The following is a 17047-nucleotide window of genomic DNA, read 5'->3' as shown; positions in this document are numbered from 1 at the left end:
CCATGACCCCACATTGACCCCATTGGTGACCCCACATTGACCCCCATGACCCCACATTGACCCCACATTGACCCCCATGACCCCACATTGACCCCACATTGACCCCACATTGACCCCCATGACCCCACATTGACCCCACATTGACCCCATGACCCCACATTGACCCCAATGACCCCACATTGACCCCCATGACCCCACATTGACCCCAAACGCGTGGGGCGGGGGGTCCCCACCCCCCCATTTAATCTCAGCCCCCCCCGCCCATTTTTCCCCATTTTAATTAAAACCTTAATTAAAAACCGACCGTTTCTGAAGCCACGCCCACTTGGTGACGCGCCGAACGCCTGGGTCCACCCGGAAGTGGGGGGGGGGGGGTAATTAAGGGTCTAATTAACGCCCTGGGCGGGCGGGGGGGGTTGGGGAGGGTGGGGGGGGGCGGGGGGCGGGGTTAATTAGGCGATTCGTTAATTACTCTCGCGTTAATTGGCGCTTTTCGGCCGCGTCGCCATGGAAACGGCGGGCGGGCCGGAAGAGGCCGCGGCGCCGCGCGCGGGGGATGCCGGGAGGTTCCGCGTCTAAGGGAGGGGGGGGTGTAAGCGCGGCGCTGATTGGTCGCGCTGAGGGGGGAGCAAGGCGGCGGTTGGCTGCGCCGCGGGGAGGGCGGGGCGCGGCGCGGTCACGTGGGGAAGGCGGTATAAAAGGGGCCGCGGAGGGCGCGGGGGGTCCCGGCGAGATGGGCGGCGGGGAGAATGTGCTGCTGTTCGTGCCCAACGTCATCGGTACGTTATACTGGGATACTGGGATATACTGGGGATACTGGGATATACTGGGGAGAACGTGCTGCTGTTCGTGCCCAATGTTATTGGTATGAGAACTGGGTTGTACTGGGTTGTACTGGGTTGTACTGGGTTGTACTGGGTTGTACTGGGATATACTGGGTTATACTGGGATATACTGGGTTATACTGGTTATACTGGGTTATACTGGGATGTACTGGGGAGAACGTGCTGCTGTTCCTGCCCAATATCATTGGTATGGATACTGGGATGTACTGGTTATACTGGGATGTACTGGTTATACTGGGATGTACTGGTTATACTGGGGATACTGGTTATACTGGGGAGAACGTGCTGCTGTTCCTGCCCAACATCATTGGTATGGATACTGGGGATACTGGGATGTACTGGGTTATACTGGTTATACTGGGTTATACTGGTTATACTGGGGATACTGGGGAGAACGTGCTGCTGTTTGTCCCCAATATCATTGGTATGTTATACTGGGTTATACTGGGTTATACTGGGTTATACTGGGTTATACTGGGTTATACTGGTTATACTGGGTTATACTGGGGAGAACGTGCTGCTGTTCGTGCCCAACATCATTGGTATGTTATACTGGGTTATACTGGGTTATACTGGGATATACTGGGTTATACTGGGTTATACTGGGTTATACTGGGATATACTGGGATATACTGGGATATACTGGGATATACTGGGTTATACTGGGGATACTGGGGAGAACGTGCTGCTGTTCGTGCCCAATGTCATTGGTATGTTATACTGGGATGTACTGGGATGTACTGGGGAGAACGTGCTGCTGTTCGTCCCCAATGTCATCGGTATGTGAACTGGGTTATACTGGGGATACTGGTTATACTGGGATATACTGGGTTATACTGGGTTATACTGGGGAGAACGTGCTGCTGTTCCTGCCCAATGTCATCAGTATGGGGGGGAACTGGGGATACTGGGGATACTGGGAGGGACTGGGGGGACACTGGGATGTGTTGGGGGGGACTGGGAAGGGATTTGGGGGGACTGGGAGGGGCTGAGAGGGGACTGGGGGTGACTGGGATATACTGGGTTATACTGGGAGGAACTGGGTTATACTGGGACTGGGTTATATTGGGAGGAACTGGGGGGGCTGGGAGGGACTGGGATGAACTGAGAGGGACTGGGATATACTGGGTTATACTGGGATATACTGGGGAGAACGTGCTGCTGTTCGTGCCCAACGTCATTGGTATGTTATACTGGTTATACTGGGTTATACTGGGATATACTGGGGATACTGGGGAGAACGTGCTGCTGTTCCTGCCCAACGTCATCGGTGCGGGGGGGGTGGTACTGGGGGATACTGGTTATACTGGGGATACTGGGGGGACTGGGGTTGACTGGGATGGACCCAGGGGGAGTTCCCAGGACCCTTGGGGAGCTGAAACGACCCATACTGGTCCATACTGGTCCATACTGGTCCATACTGGTCCATACTGGTTTATACTGGTTTCTACTGGAAATGCCTCTCCCGGTGGGTTTGGGGGTTGCTATGCACAGGGGGGGTCGCGGGTGACCCCCAGGACCCTTGGGGAGCTGAAATGACCCATACTGGTCCATACTGGTTTATACTGGTTTCTACTGGAAACGGCTCTAGCAGTGGGTTTGGGGGTTCCTACGCTCAGGGGGTGCCCGGGGGGTCCCCGCTGACCCCCCCACCCCCCATTCCCCCCAGGTTACGCCCGCGTGGCGCTGGCGGCCGCCTCCTTCTGGCTGATGCCGTCGCGCCCCGGCCCCGCGGCCGCGCTCTACGGGGCCAGCGCCGCCCTGGACGCCGTGGACGGTGCCGTGGCCCGCAGGCTCAACCAGGGTGGGCGGGGCTTGGGGGTGGGCGGGGCTGAGGGGGGCGGGGCTGAGGGGGGCGGGGCTGAGGGGGGCGGGGCTGAGGGGGCGGGGGAGTGGTAACTGTCATGTATGGGGTGGGAAGGGGCCGTAGGGAGGTGGGAGGGGGCGTGGCTTGGAGTGGGGGCGTGGCTTGTATGGGGGCGTGGCTTGGAGTGGGAGTGGACTGAGGGAGGGGGTTGGGGGGGAGGGGGAAGGTGGGTGTATAGGGGTGGGAAGGGGCTGTAGGGAGGTGAGAGGGGGTGTGGTTTAGTTGGGAGGGGGTGTGGTTTAGTTGGGAGGGGGCGTGGTTTAGTTGGGAGGGGGCGGGGCCTCTGGGGGGCGGAGCTGAGGGGGTGGGGGAGTGGTAACTGCCATGTATAGGGGTGGGAAGGGGCGGTAGGGAGGTGGATGGGGGCGTGGTTTAGGTGGGAGGGGGCGGGGCCTCTGGGGGGCGGAGCTGAGGGGGTGGGGGGGCGGTAACTGTGATATATAGGGGTGAGAAGGGGCCATAGGGAGGTGGATGGGGGCGTGGTTTAGCTGGGAGGGGGCGTGGCTTATATGGGGCGTGGCTTGGAGTGGGAGTGGACTGAGGGAGGGGGTTGGGGGGGAGGGGGAAGGTGGGTGTATGGGGTGGGAAGGGGCTGTAGGGAGGTGGGAGGGGGCGTGGCTTAGGGGGAGGGGGCGTGGTTTAGGTGGGAGGGGGCGGGGCCTCTGGGGGCGGAGCTGAGGGGGTGGGGGAGTGGTAACTGTCATGTATAGGGGCGGGAAGGGGCTGTAGGGAGGTGGGAGGGGGCGTGGTTTATGGGGGTGTGGCTTATATGGGGGCGTGGCTTGGAGTGGGAGTGGCCTGAGGGGGGCGGGGGAGGGGGTGGGGGAGGGGAAAGGTGGGTGTGTAGGGGACCCTTGGACCCTTGGGGAGGTGAAATGACCCATACTGGTCCATACTGGTCCATACTGGTCCATACTGGTCCATACTGGTCTATACTGGTTTTTACTGGTTTAACCCCCTCGGGGGGGTTTCTCGGGGGGGGCGGTCCCGGGGGTCACCCGGGGGTCCCCCCGCTGTCCCCGCCCCCAGGGACCCGTTTTGGCGCCATGCTGGACATGCTGACGGACCGGCTGAGCTCCATGTGCCTATTGGTCAACCTGGCGCTGCTCTACCCGGCAACCGCCGCCCTGTTCCAGCTCAGCATGGCGCTGGACGTGGCCAGCCATTGGCTGCACGTGCACTGGTGGGCGGGGCTGGGGGGGCGGGGCCTGCCAGAGGGGCGGGGCTGAAGGGGGTGGGAATAAATGGGGTGGAGCTAAAGGGGGTGGGGATGAAGGGGCGGAGCTAAAGGGGCTGGGAGTAAAGGGGAGGAGCTAAAGGGGGTAAAGGGGGTGGAGCTAAAGTGGGTGGGGATGAAGGGGTGGAGCTAAAGGGGGTGGGATGAAGGGGCAGAGCTAAAGAGGGCGGGGCTAAAGGGGGTGGGATGAAGGGGGTGGAGCTGGGGGTAAAAGGGGTGGAGCTAATGAGGGCGGGGCTAAAGGGGAGAAAAGGGGCAGGGATAAGGGGGGTGGAGCTAAATGGGGTGGGGAGAACGGGGGCGGAGCTAAGAGGGTGGGCATGAAGGAGGCGGGAATAAAAGGGCGGGGCTAAAGGGGGTGGAGATAAAGGGGTGGAGCTAAAAGGGGTGGGGTTGAACGGAGTGGGGATAAAAGGGGCGGAGCTAAGGGGGCGGGGATAAAGGGGCGGAGCTTAAGGGGGTGGGGCTAAGGGGGTGTGGTTGGGGGTGAACCGGGGGACACTGGGAAGGCCCAGCTGGGATCAATGGGGGGGGTGAAGGGGCGTGGCCGGTGGGCGTGTCCCCCTGACCCCGCCCCCTTTCCCCTCCCCCAGCACCACCCTGGAGGGCGGAGCCTCCCACAAGGACGTGGGGGGGGAGGGGCACCCGCTGCTGCGCCTCTACTACACACACAAGGTGGGGGGCGGGGCCAAGGGGGCGGGGCCAAGGGGTGAGGGAGGGGCCTTTGGTTGGGGGAGGGGTAATAGGGAGGGGTGATGGAGGGGTGGGGCCAGGACTTGGGGGGGCGTGGTCAGTGGAGTGGGGGTGTGGCCAATGTGGGGGAGGGACAAATGGGGGAATCAGAGTGTGGGGGTGGGGCCAGGGGGTGGGGTCGGGGGTGGGGTCAGTGTAGGGGGCGGGGTCATTATTTGGGGGTGGGGTCAGTGTAGGGGGCGGGCTCAGGGGGTGGGGTCTGTGATTTCAGGGCGGGGTCAGGGTGTTGGGGCGGGGTCATGGATTTGGGGGCGGGGTCATGGATTTGGGGGCGGGGTCAGGGTATTGGGTTTGGTTGGGGGCGTGGCCATGGGGATGGAGGCGTGGCCGTGGGGTTGAGGGGCGAGGCCATGGGGATGGGGGCGTGGCCATGGAATTGGGGGTGGGGTCATGGGGTGGGGGTGGGGTCAGGGGCCGTGGTTGTGATTCGGGGGCGGGGTCTGTGATTCGGGGGCGGGGTCTGTGATTCGGGGCGGGGCCACTGAGGGGGCGTGTCCGCGTGGCCCCGCCCCCAGGCGCTGCTGTTCGTGCTTTGCGCCGGGAACGAAGCGTTTTACTGCGGCCTCTACCTGGTGAACTTCAGCGACGGGCCCCGCGGTCAGTGCACTGGGGGGACTGGGGGGACTGGTTATACTGGGGAAAGACCAGTTAGAGACTGGGGAGAGACTGGGGAGACTGGGGAGAGACTGGGGAGACTGGTTATACTGGGGAGAGACCAGTTAGAGACTGGGGAGACTGGTTATACTGGGGAGAAACCAGTGAGAGACTGGGGAGAGACTGGGGAGACTGGTTATACTGGTTATAGTGGTGGGAGACTGGGGAGAGACTGGGGAGAGACTGGGGAGACTGATTATACTGGGGAGAGACCAGTTAGAGACTGGGGAGACTGGTTAGACTGGGGAGAGACTGGGGAGACTGGTTATACTGGTTATACTGGGGAGAAACCAGTGAGAGACTGGGGAGACTGGTCAGACTGGTTATACTGGGGAGAGACCAGTTAGAGACTGGGGAGACTGGTTATACTGGGGAGAGACTGGGCAGACTGGTTATACTGGTTATACTGGGGAGAAACCAATTAGAGACTGGGGAGAGACGGGGGAGACTGGTTATACTGGTTATAGTGGTGGGAGACTGGGGAGAGACTGGGGAGACTGGTTAGACTGGGGAAAAACCAATTAGAGACTGTGGAGAGACTGGGGAGACTGGTTATACTGGTTATAGTGGTGAGAGACTGGGGAGACTGGTTATACTGGTTATAGTGGTGGGAGACTGGGGAGAGACTGGGGAGACTGGTTATACTGGTCAGAGGCTGGGGAGACTGGGGAGAGACCTGTTAGAGACTGGGGAGACTGGGTATACTGGTCAGAGACTGGGGATACTGGGGAGACTGGTTATACTGGGGAGAGACCAGTTAGAGACTGGTTATACTGGTTATACTGGGGAGAAACCAGTGAGAGGCTGGGGAGAGACTGGGGAGAGTGGTTAGACTGGGGAAAGACCAATTAGAGACTGGGGAGACTGGTTATACTGGTTATACTGGGGAGAGACTGGTCACACTGGTCAGACTGGGGAGAGACCAGTTAGAGCCTGGGGAGAGACTGGTTATACTGGTCAGACTGGTTAGACTGGTCAGAGGCTGGGGAGAGACCAGTTAGAGACTGATTAGACTGGTTATACTGGTTAGAGACTGGGGAGACTGGTTGTACTGGGAGGACTGGGGGGAACTGGTTTATACTGGAGGGACTGGGAGGGACTGGGAGGGGATTGTGGGGGACACTGGGCTGAACTGGGGGATACTGGGATGGACTGGGATGGACTGGGATGGACTGGGATGGACTGGGGGGTCACTGGGATGGACTGGGATGAACTGGGATGGACTGGGATGGACTGGGATGAACTGGGATGGACTGGGGGGTCACTGGGATAAACTGGGATGGACTGGGAGGGTCACTGGGATGGACTGGGATGGACTGGGATGAACTGGGATGGACTGGGATGGACTGGGGTGGACTGGGAGGGTCACTGGGATGAACTGGGGGGTCACTGGGATGAACTGGGATGGACTGGGATGAACTGGGGGGTCACTGGGATGGACTGGGATGGACTGGGGGGGTCACTGGGATGAACTGGGGGGTCCATACTGGTCCATACTGGTCCATACTGGTCCATACTGGTCCGAACTGGTCCGTACTGGTCCGTACTGGTCCGAACTGGTCCGTACTGGTCCGAACTGGTCCGTACTGGTCCCAGTGCTCCCGGGGGCCCCGGGGCTGTTCCGGCTGCTCCTCTGGGTCTCGACCCCCTTGGCCGCCCTCAAGTTCCTGCTGAACCTGCTGCAGTTGGGCAGAGCCGCCGCGCGATTGGCCGCCCTGGACGCCGCCGACCGCCGATTGGCCGCCCCGGACGCCGCCGCCCGACGATTGGACGAGGAGCCCAGACCCAAAACCCACTGAATCCGCCCCAAAAACCACCCGGGACCCCCACAAAGTGTCCCCAAAATACCCCCATAAATGGAGCAACCGCCCACCCTGGAGATGGTTCCTCACCATTGACTCGTTAAGCCCTTGGCCAATCAACGGGGGGTTAATTAGGGGTTAATTAAGACTGGGGAGGGGTCAGGTGACCTTCTAGACCCCATAACTACCAACCCCGACCCATAAAGACCCAATGACCATCAACCCCATTGAGATGTTTCCTCACCATTGACTCTTGAAGACCTTGGCCAATCAATGGGGGGTTAATTAGGGGTTAATTAAGACTGGGGGAGGAGTCACCTGACCTTCTAGACCCCATAACCACCAACCCCATTGAGACCCAATGACCATCAACCCCATGGAGATGCCACCACCAACCCCTTGGGATGTTTCTCCACCATTGACTCATTGAGCCATTAGCCAATCAAAAGGTTAATTAATTATGGACTAATTAAGAACGGGGAGGGGTCACCTGACCTTCTAGACCCCATAACTACCAACCCCGACCCATAAAGACTCAATGACCATCAACCCCATTGAGATGTTTCCTCACCATTAACTCATGAAGACCTTGGCCAATCAAGAAGTAGGTTAATTTGTCATTAATTAAGACTGGGGGAGGAGTCACCTGACCTTCTAGACCCCATAACCACCAACCCCATGTAGATACAATGAATGACCTTGAACCCCAGTGAGATGCCACCACCAACCCCTTGAGTTGTTTCTCCACCATTGAGTCATTAAGCCATTAGCCAATCAACGCAGGGGTTTAATTGCCGGGCGGGGGCGGGGCCGGGCGGGGGCGGGGCCTCAGAGGCGCCGGATCTTCATCTCGCTCTTGCGCAGCGAGTAGTAGAAGCCCTTCCACTGGGCCCAGTTGATGCCGTTGGCGTAGGAGAGGTGGGCGCCCCCCAGGTAGAAGCCGTTGAGGTTGGAGAAGTGGCAGCTGCGGAACCACCAGGCGCCCGAGGACAGGGCGGCGCAGTTCTGCACGTACAGGTCCTGGTCGCGGTCGAACGTCGAGAACTTCTGCCCGTTGTGGTAGCTCAGGGAGTCGCCTGGGGGGGGGGAGGGGGCGGTGACCTGGGGTCCCCTCCATTGGCCAACTGGCCCCTCCATTGACCTGGGGTCCCATCCATTGACCAGCTGTCCCCTCCATTGACCTGGGGTCCCATCCATTGACCAGTTGTCCCCTCCCCATGGTTGACATGGACCTGGTGTCCCATTCCCATCATTGACATTGACCTGGTGTCCCCTCCATTGGCCAGCTGTCCCCTCCATTGGCCAGCTGTCCCCTCCATTGACCTGGGGTCCCCTCCATTGGCCAACTGTCCCCTCCATTGACCTGGGGTCCCCTCCATTGACCTGGGGTCCCATCCATTGGCCAACTGTCCCCTCCATTGACCTGGGGTCCCCTCCATTGGCCAACTGTCCCCTCCATTGACCTGGGGTCCCCTCCATTGACCTGGGGTCCCATCCATTGGCCAACTGTCCCCTCCATTGACCTGGGGTCCCCTCCATTGACCAGTTGTGCCCTTCATTGACTTGGGGTCCCCTCCATTGACCAATTGTCCCCTCCATTGACCAATTGTCCCCTCCATTGACCAGTTGTGCCCTCCATTGACCTGGGGTCCCCTCCATTGACCTGGTGTCCCCTCCATTGACCAATTGTCCCCTCCATTGACCAGTTGTCCCCTCCATTGACCTGGGGTCCCCTCCATTGACCTGGGGTCCCCTCCATAGGCCAACTGGCCCCTCCATTGACCTGGGGTCCCCTCCATTGACCTGGTGTCCCCTCCATTGACCTGGGGTCCCCTCCATTGACCTGGGGTCCCCTCCATTGACCAGTTGTCCCCTCCATTGACCTGGGGTCCCCTCCATTGACCAATCGTCCCCTCCATTGACCTGGGGTCCCATTCCCATGGTTGACATTGACCTGGTGTCCCCTCCATTGACCAAATGTCCCCCCCATTGTCCCCATTGACCCCCATTGACCCCTGTTGACTCCCGTTGATCCCCATTGACCCCCCATGGCCAACGTTGACTTGATGTCCCTCCCATTGACTCCCATTGACCCTCATTGACTCCCATTGACCCCCATTGAACCCCACTGACCCCCACTGACTCCCATTGATCCCATTGACCCCCATTGACCCCCACTGACCCCCACTGACCCCCACTGACCCCCATTGACTCCCATTGACTCCCATTGACCCCCATTGAACCCCACTGACCCCCACTGACTCCCATTGATCCCCATTGACGCCCATTGACCCCCCATGGCCAACGTTGACTTGATCTCCCTCCCATTGGCCCCCATTGATTCCCATTCACCGCCACTGATTTCCATCAACCCCCATCGACCCCCATCGACCCCCATTGATTCCCATTGACCCCCATCGACCCCCATTGATTCCCATTGACCCCCATCGACCCCCATTGATTCCCATTGACCCCCATTGACCCCCATTGATTCCCATTGATTCCCACTGACCCCCATTGAACCCCATTGATTCCCATTGAGTCCCATTGACTCCCATTGACCCCATTGACTGCCATTACCCCCCATTGCCCCCCATTGCCCACTGAGCCCCACCGGCGCCGCCGTCCACGAAGCCGCCGACGTGCAGGGTGTAGCCGTCCTGCTCCCCATGGCCCCATTGACCCCCATTGCCCCCCATTGACCCCCATTGCCCCCCATTGACCCCCATTGACCCCCATTGACCCCCACTGCCTCCCATTGACTCCCATTGACCCCCATTGATTCCCATTGACTGTCATTGATTTCCATTGACCCCCATTGTCTCCCATTGACCAACGTTGACTTGATGTCCCTCCCATTGACCCCCATTGACCCCCATTGACCCCCATTGACCCCCAATGACCAACGTTGACTTGATCTCCCTCCCATTGACTCCCATTGACTCCCACTGACCCCCATTGACCCCCACTGACCCCCATTGACTCCCATTGACCCCCATTGACCCCCATTGACCCCCATTGACTCCCATTGAACCCCATTGATTCCCATTGACTCCCATTGACCCCCCATGGCCAACGTTGACTTGATCTCCCTCCCATTGACTCCCATTGACCCCCACTGACCCCCATTGACCCCCATTGACTCACTGACTCCCATGGCCAATGTTGACTTGGTCTCCCTCCCATTGACTCCCATTGACTCCCATTGACCCCCATTGCCCCCCATTGACCCCATTGATTCCCATTGCCCCCCATTGACTCCCATTGCCCCCGTGGGTCACCGGCGCCGCCGTCCACGAAGCCGCCGACGTGCAGGGTGTAGCCGTCCTGCTCCCCATGGCCCAGTGACCCACTGACCCCCACTGACCCCCATTGACCCCCATTGACCCCCACTGACCCCCATTGACCCCCATTGACCCCCATTGACCCCCATTGTCCCCATTGACTCCCATTGACCCCTATTGACTCCCATTGACCCCCATTGACCCCCAATGACCAACGTTGACTTGATCTCCCTCCCATTGACTCCCATTGACTCCCATTGACCCCCATTGACTCCCATTGACCCCCATTGACCCCCATTGACTCCCATTGAACCCCATTGATTCCCATTGACTCCCATTGACCCCCCCATGGCCAACGTTGACTTGATCTCCCTCCCATTGACCCCCATTGACCCCCACTGACCCCCATTGACCCCCATTGACCCCCATTGACCCCCATTGACCCCATCGATTCCCATTGACCCCCTTTGACTCACTGACTCCCATGGCCAATGTTGACTTGGTCTCCCTCCCATTGACTCCCATTGACCCCCATTGCCCCCCATTGACCCCCATTGACTCCCATTGACCCCCATTGACCCCATTGATTCCCATTGCCCCCCATTGACTCCCATTGCCCCCCATTGACTCCCATTGCCCCCGTGGGTCACCGGCGCCGCCGTCCACGAAGCCGCCGACGTGCAGGGTGTAGCCGTCCTGCTCCCCATGGCCCCATTGACCCCCATTGCCCCCCATTGCCCCCCATTGATTCCCATTGCCCCCCATTGCCCCCCATTGATTCCCATTGATTCCCACCGGCGCCGCCGTCCACGAAGCCGCCGACGTGCAGGGTGTAGCCGTCCTCCTCGGCGCTCACGGCGCGGGGCGACAGCGCGAAGCTGCCGTAGGTGGCGGCCGCCGTGTTGTTCTCGAAGTCCTCGAGCTCCACGCGCAGCTCGTAGCGGCCCTGCAGCGTCAGCAGGTGCAGCGCCTGCAGCCCTGCAGGGGCACGTGGGGGACGTGTGGGGTGGATGTGGGGCAGATGTGGGGTGGGATGTGGGGCGGGATGTGGGGCAGATGTGGGGTGGGGTGTGGGGTGGGTGTGGGGCAGATGTGGGGCAGATGTGGGGCAGATGTGGGGCAGATGTGGGGCGGGATGTGGGGCAGATGTGGGGCGGGATGTGGGGTACAAATGGGGCACAGTGGGATGGGATATGGGGCAGGATCTGGGCAGGATGTGAGGTGGATGTGGGGCAGGACGTGGGTGGGATGTGGGGCAAGACGTGGGGCAGCTCATAGCGCCTGCAGCCCTGGATATGGGGCACATGTGGGGCAGATGTGGGGTGGATGTGGGGCAGGATGTGGGGCGGGATGTGGGGTGAGATGTGGGGTACAAATGGGGCACCGTGGGGCGGGATATTGGGCAGGATGTGGGTGGGATGTGGGGCACAATGTGGGTTGGATGTGGGGCAGGTGTGGGCAGATGTGGGGCAGAAGATGGGGCGGGATGTGGGACAGGATGTGGGGCAGGATGTGGGGCAGCTCGTAGCAGCCCTGCAGCCCTGCATATGGGGCACATGTGGGGTGAGATGTGGGGTACAAATGGGGCACAGTGGGATGGGATATGGGGCAGGATCTGGGCAGGATGTGGGTGGGATGTGGGGCAGGATGTGGGGCAGATGTGGGGTGGATATGGGTGGGATGTGGGGCAGAAGATGGGGCAGGACATGGGGTACAAATGGGGCACAGTGGGGTGGGATATGGGGCGTGATGTGGGGCAGATGTGGGGCAGATGTGGGGCACAGTGGGGTGGGATGTGGGGCAGATGTGGGGCAGATGGGGCAGGATGTGGGCTATACTGGTTAATACTGCTCTCTACTGGTTTATGCTGCTCTATACCGGTCCGTACTGGTCCGTACTGGTTTGTACCGGTCCGTACTGGTTTGTACCGGTCCGTACTGGTTTATACTGGTCTGTATGGACTCACCCAGCCAGTACTCGCCGTCGGCGCGGCCGAATCCCTCCTTGTAGTCGTTCCAGCCCCGGAAAAAACTGACGGAGCCGTTAAAGCGCTTCTGGAAAACCTGAAGGACGGGAGGGGGTGGGGGGCCACCCGGACGCCTGGGTCCCTCCCCGAACGCCTGGGTCCCTCCCGAACTCCTGGGTCCCTCCCCGAACGCCTGGGTCCCTTGGGGCACTCCTGGGTCCCCCCCGCACTCCCGGGTCCCTTGGGGCACTCCTGGGTCCCCGGGGCACTCCCGGGTCCCTCCCGAACTCCTGGGTCCCTTGGGGCACTCCTGGGTCCCTCCCGAACTCCTGGGTCCCTTGGGGCACTCCTGGGTCCCCCCCGCACTCCTGGGTCCCCCCGCCCTCCCGGCTCCCTTGGGGCACTCCTGGGTCCCCGGGGCACTCCTGGGTCCCCTATTTGGGGCACTCCTGGGTCCCTGGGGCACTCCTGGGTCCCTCACTGGGTCCCCTATGGGGCACTCCTGGGTCCCCTATGGGGCACTCCTGGGTCCCTCCTGGGTCCCTGGGTCCCTCCTGGGTCCCCTATGGGGCACTCCTGGGTCCCTGGGGCACTCCTGGGTCCCTCCTGGGTCCCCTATTTGGGTCCCTCCTGGGTCCCCGGGGCACTCCTGGGTCCCTCCTGGGTCCCTGGGTCCCTCACTGGGTCCCCTATGGGGCACTCCTGGGTCCCTGGGTCCCTCCTGGGTCCCTCACTGGGTCCCCTATGGGGCACTCCTGGGTCCCTGGGTCCCTCCTGGGTCCCTCCTGGGTCCCCTATTTGGGGCACTCCTGGGTCCCTGGGTCCCTCCTGGGTCCCCGGGTCCCTCCTGGGTCCCTCCTGGGTCCCTCCTGGGTCCCCTATGGGTCCCTCCTGGGTCCCCTATGGGGCACTCCTGGGTCCCTCCTGGGTCCCCTATGGGGCACTCCTGGGTCCCTCCTGGGTCCCTCCTGGGTCCCTCCTGGGTCCCCGGGTCCCTCCTGGGTCCCCGGGGCACTCCTGGGTCCCTCCTGGGTCCCCTATTTGGGTCCCTCCTGGGTCCCTCACTGGGTCCCCGGGGCACTCCTGGGTCCCCTATTTGGGGCACTCCTGGGTCCCTCACTGGGTCCCCTATGGGTCCCTCCCGGGTCCCCTATTTGGGTCCCTCCTGGGTCCCTCCCGGGTCCCCGGGGCACTCCTGGGTCCGTCCCGGTCGTACCGTCCAGACGTGGCCCTGGGTGCTCATGTCGCAGTAGACGGGCAGGGGGCGCCCCCCGGCCCCCCCCGGGTACACCAGGTACACGCCGTCCTCGCGCTCCCCCCCCGCGTGGATGTCCTGGCAGTCGCGGGGGGGCGGGGCCACCGCGCAGGGGGGAGGGGCTGCCGCGAGACACGGGGGGGGGGGGTTGGGGGCGGGGCCAGTGGCCCCATTGGCCCCATTGGCCCCTTATCCCATTGTCCCCATTATCCCCATTGTCCCAATGTCCCCATTGTCCCCATCACCCCCATTGTCCCCATTGTCCCAATGTCCCCATTGTCCCCATTATCCCCATTATCTCATTAATTATCCCCATTCCCCCATTATCCCCATTGTCCCATTGTCCCCATTGTCCCCATCACCCCCATTGTCCCCATTGTCCCCAATGTCCCCATTATCCCATTGTCCCCATTACCCTCATTATCCCCATTATCCCATTGTCCCCATTGTCCCCATTGTCCCATTAATTATCCCCATTCCCCCATTGTCCCATTATCCCTATTGTCCCATTGTCCCATTGTCCCCATTGTTCTCATTATCCCATTAATTATTCCATTAATTATCCCCATTATCCTATTGCCCCCATTGTCCCATTATCCCATTGTCCCCATTGTCCCATTATCCCCATTATCCCATTAATTATCCCCTTTCCCCCATTCCCCCATTGTCCCATTATCCCATTGTCCCCATTGTCCTCATTATCCCATTAATTATCCCATTAATTATCCCATTAATTATCCCTGTTATCCCATTGTCCCCATTGTCCCATTATCCCATTATCCCATTATCCCCATTATCCCCATTGCCCCCATTGCCCCCATTGTCCCCATTGTCCCCATTGTCCCCGTTGTCCCCATTGTCCCCATTGTCCCCATTGTCCCCATCGCCCCCATTGTCCCCAATGTCCCCATTGTCCCCAATGTCCCCATTGTCCCCATTGTCCCCATTGTCCCCAATGTCCCCATTGTCCCCATTGTCCCCATCGCCCCCAATGTCCCCATTGTCCCCATTGTCCCCATTGTCCCCATTGTCCCCATTGTCCCCAATGTCCCCATTCCCCCATTGCCCCCATTGTCCCCATTGTCCCATTGTCCCATTGTCCCCGATGTCCCCATGGTCCCATCGCCCGTCCGTCCGTCCGTGTGTCCGTGTGTCTCACCGCGGGGGCTGATTGGTTGTCCCCCCCCCAGCGCCACCAGTGTCCCCAGAGCCAGCAGCAGCACCTGCAACGGGACGTATGGGGCCTATGGGATCCATGGGGGGCCCTATGGGATCCATGGGGGGGGCTGGGGACCCCTATGGGATCCATGGGGGGCCCTATGGGATCCATGGGGGGTCCCTATAAGATTCATAGGGAGGTCTGGGGGTCCCCATGGGATCCATAGGGGGGTCCCTATAGGATCTATGTGGGGGGTTGGGAATTTGATCCTTATAGAACCCATAGGGGGCTCTGGGGCTCCCTATAAGATCTGTAGTGGGGGGGGGTTGATCCCTATAGGATCCATAGGGGGTCCCTATAAGATCCATAGGGGATCGGGGGGGGTCCCTATAGAATCCACAGGGGGGTTTGGGGGTCCCTATAGGATCCATAGGGGGTCTGGGGTCCCTATAGAATCCATAAGGGCTCCCTATAAGATCCATGGGGTTCTGGGGGTCCCTATAAGATCCATAGGGGGGGTCTGGGGTCCCTATAGGATCCGTAGGGGGTCCATATAAGACCCATAGGGGGGTCTGGGGTTCCCTATAGGATCCATAGGGGGTCTGGGGTCCCTATAGGATCCATAGGGGGTTCCTATAAGATCCATAAGGGGTCTCTATAAGATCCATAGGGGGCTCTGGGGGTCCCTATAGGATCCATATTGGGGTCCGGGGGTCCCTATAGAATCCATAGGGGGGTCTGGGGGTCCCTATAGGATCCATAGGGGGTCCCTATAAGATCCATAGGGGGTCGGGGGGGTCCCTATAGAATCCACAGGGGGGTTTGGGTGTCCCTATAGGATCCATAGGGGGTCTGGGGGTCCCTATAGAATCCATAGGGGGTCCCTATAGGATCCATAGAGGGGTCTGGGGGTCCCTATAGAATCCATAGGGGGCTCTGGGGGTCCCTATAGGATCCATAGGGGGTTCCTATAGAATCCATGGGGGGGGTCCCTGTAGAATCCATATTGGGGTCTGGGGGTCCCTATAGAATCCATAGGGGGGTGGGGCCCATAGGGGGTCCCTGTAAGATCCATAGGGGGGTCGGGGGGTCCCTATAGAATCCATGGGGGGGGGTCTGGGGGTCCCTATAGAATCCATAGGGGGGTCTGGGGGTCCCTGTAGGATCAATAGGGGGTCCCTATAAGATCCATAGGGGGGTCTGGGGGTCCCTACAGGATCCATAGGGGGTCCCTATAAGATCCATAGGGGGTCTGGGGGTCCCTACAGGATCCATAGGGGGTCCCTATAAGATCCATAGGGGGTCTGGGGGTCCCTACAGGATCCATAGGGGGTCCCTATAAGATCCATAAGGGGTCCCTATAGGATCCATAGAGGGTATGGGGGTCCCTATAAGATCCATAAGGGGGGTCTGGGGTCCCTATAGGATCCATAGAGGGGTCTGGGGGTCCCTGTAGGATCAATAGGAGGTCCCTATAAGACCCATAGGGGGGTCTGGGGGTCCCTATAGAATCCATAAGGAGTCCCTATAGGATCCACAGGGGGTCTGGGGGTCCCTATAGAATCCATAAGGGGGTCTGGGGGGTCCCAATAGAATCCACAGGGGGGTCTGCGGGTCCCTATAGAATCCATAAGGGGTCCCTATAGGATCCATGGGGTTCTGGGGGTCCCTATAAGATCCATGGGGGGGGTCTGGGGTCCCTATAGGATCCGTAGGGGGTCCATATAAGACCCATAGGGGGGGTCTGGGGTTCCCTATAGGATCCATAGGGGGTCTGGGGGTCCCTACAGGATCCATAAGGGGTCCCTATAGGATCCATAGGGGGTCCCTATAAGATCCATAAGGGGTCCCTATAGGATCCATAGGGGCTCTGGGTGTCCGTCCGTCCCGCCCGTACCTCCGTCCGTCCGTCCATGGCGCCGCAGACGCTCCCCCCCCCGCCCCCCCCGATCGGGGCCCCTCCCCGGACGCCTGGGTCCCTTCCCGGACGCCTGGGTCCATTCCCGGACGCCTGGGTCCCTTCCCGGACGCCTGGGTCCCCCAGCCCTGGGAGGCCCCTATGGGGGAAACGGCCCCAAACGGGCCATTTTGAGGCGGATTCGGCGCTTTAAGAGGCAAAAAACCAACTTTAAATTCATTTTTCTATAGGGGAACCGCCCTGGGTTGGGGGTTCCACCACATCTTATACATTTTATAGGGGAAAACCCCCAAAATCGCCGGTTTTA

General features: G+C 60.4%; 2 protein-coding genes across 5 annotated transcripts; one reads left to right on the top strand and one right to left on the bottom strand.

The window, feature by feature from the left end:
- Positions 1 to 675: 675 nt before the first annotated feature.
- On the top strand, positions 676 to 7247 carry CDIPT (CDP-diacylglycerol--inositol 3-phosphatidyltransferase). Of its 4 annotated transcripts, XM_082073805.1 has the most exons (7): positions 676 to 750; positions 1241 to 1269; positions 2515 to 2649; positions 3742 to 3895; positions 4543 to 4624; positions 5218 to 5299; positions 6953 to 7247. In XM_082073805.1, exons 1-7 carry the CDS (start codon positions 734 to 736, stop codon positions 7153 to 7155), a joined length of 702 nt encoding a protein of 233 aa, XP_081929931.1. In that variant the 5' UTR covers positions 676 to 733; the 3' UTR covers positions 7156 to 7247. The 4 variants fall into 4 exon arrangements, with proteins under 4 accessions (XP_081929931.1, XP_081929932.1, XP_081929934.1 ...); XM_082073806.1 differs by lacking the exon at positions 1241 to 1269 and having other exon boundaries at positions 679 to 779; XM_082073808.1 differs by lacking the exons at positions 676 to 750; positions 1241 to 1269 and adding an exon at positions 1014 to 1032.
- Positions 7248 to 7905: 658 nt separating this feature from the next.
- On the bottom strand, positions 7906 to 16798 carry LOC309450734 (microfibril-associated glycoprotein 4-like). Its single transcript, XM_082073804.1, has 6 exons — positions 16720 to 16798; positions 14823 to 14886; positions 13625 to 13785; positions 12409 to 12505; positions 11238 to 11420; positions 7906 to 8234 (listed from the first exon to the last, which is right to left on the bottom strand). The coding sequence occupies exons 1-6, from the start codon at positions 16735 to 16737 to the stop codon at positions 7987 to 7989; spliced, it is 771 nt and encodes a 256-aa protein (XP_081929930.1). The 5' UTR covers positions 16738 to 16798; the 3' UTR covers positions 7906 to 7986.
- Between the last annotated feature and the right edge of the window lie 249 nt (positions 16799 to 17047).

Source organism: Streptopelia decaocto (genome assembly GCF_964273445.1).
Source record: "Streptopelia decaocto genome assembly, chromosome: 28".
Lineage (NCBI taxonomy): Eukaryota > Metazoa > Chordata > Aves > Columbiformes > Columbidae > Streptopelia > Streptopelia decaocto.
The sequence above is the reverse complement of the archived record's forward strand: the minus strand, read 5'-3'. Positions and strand labels throughout refer to the sequence as shown.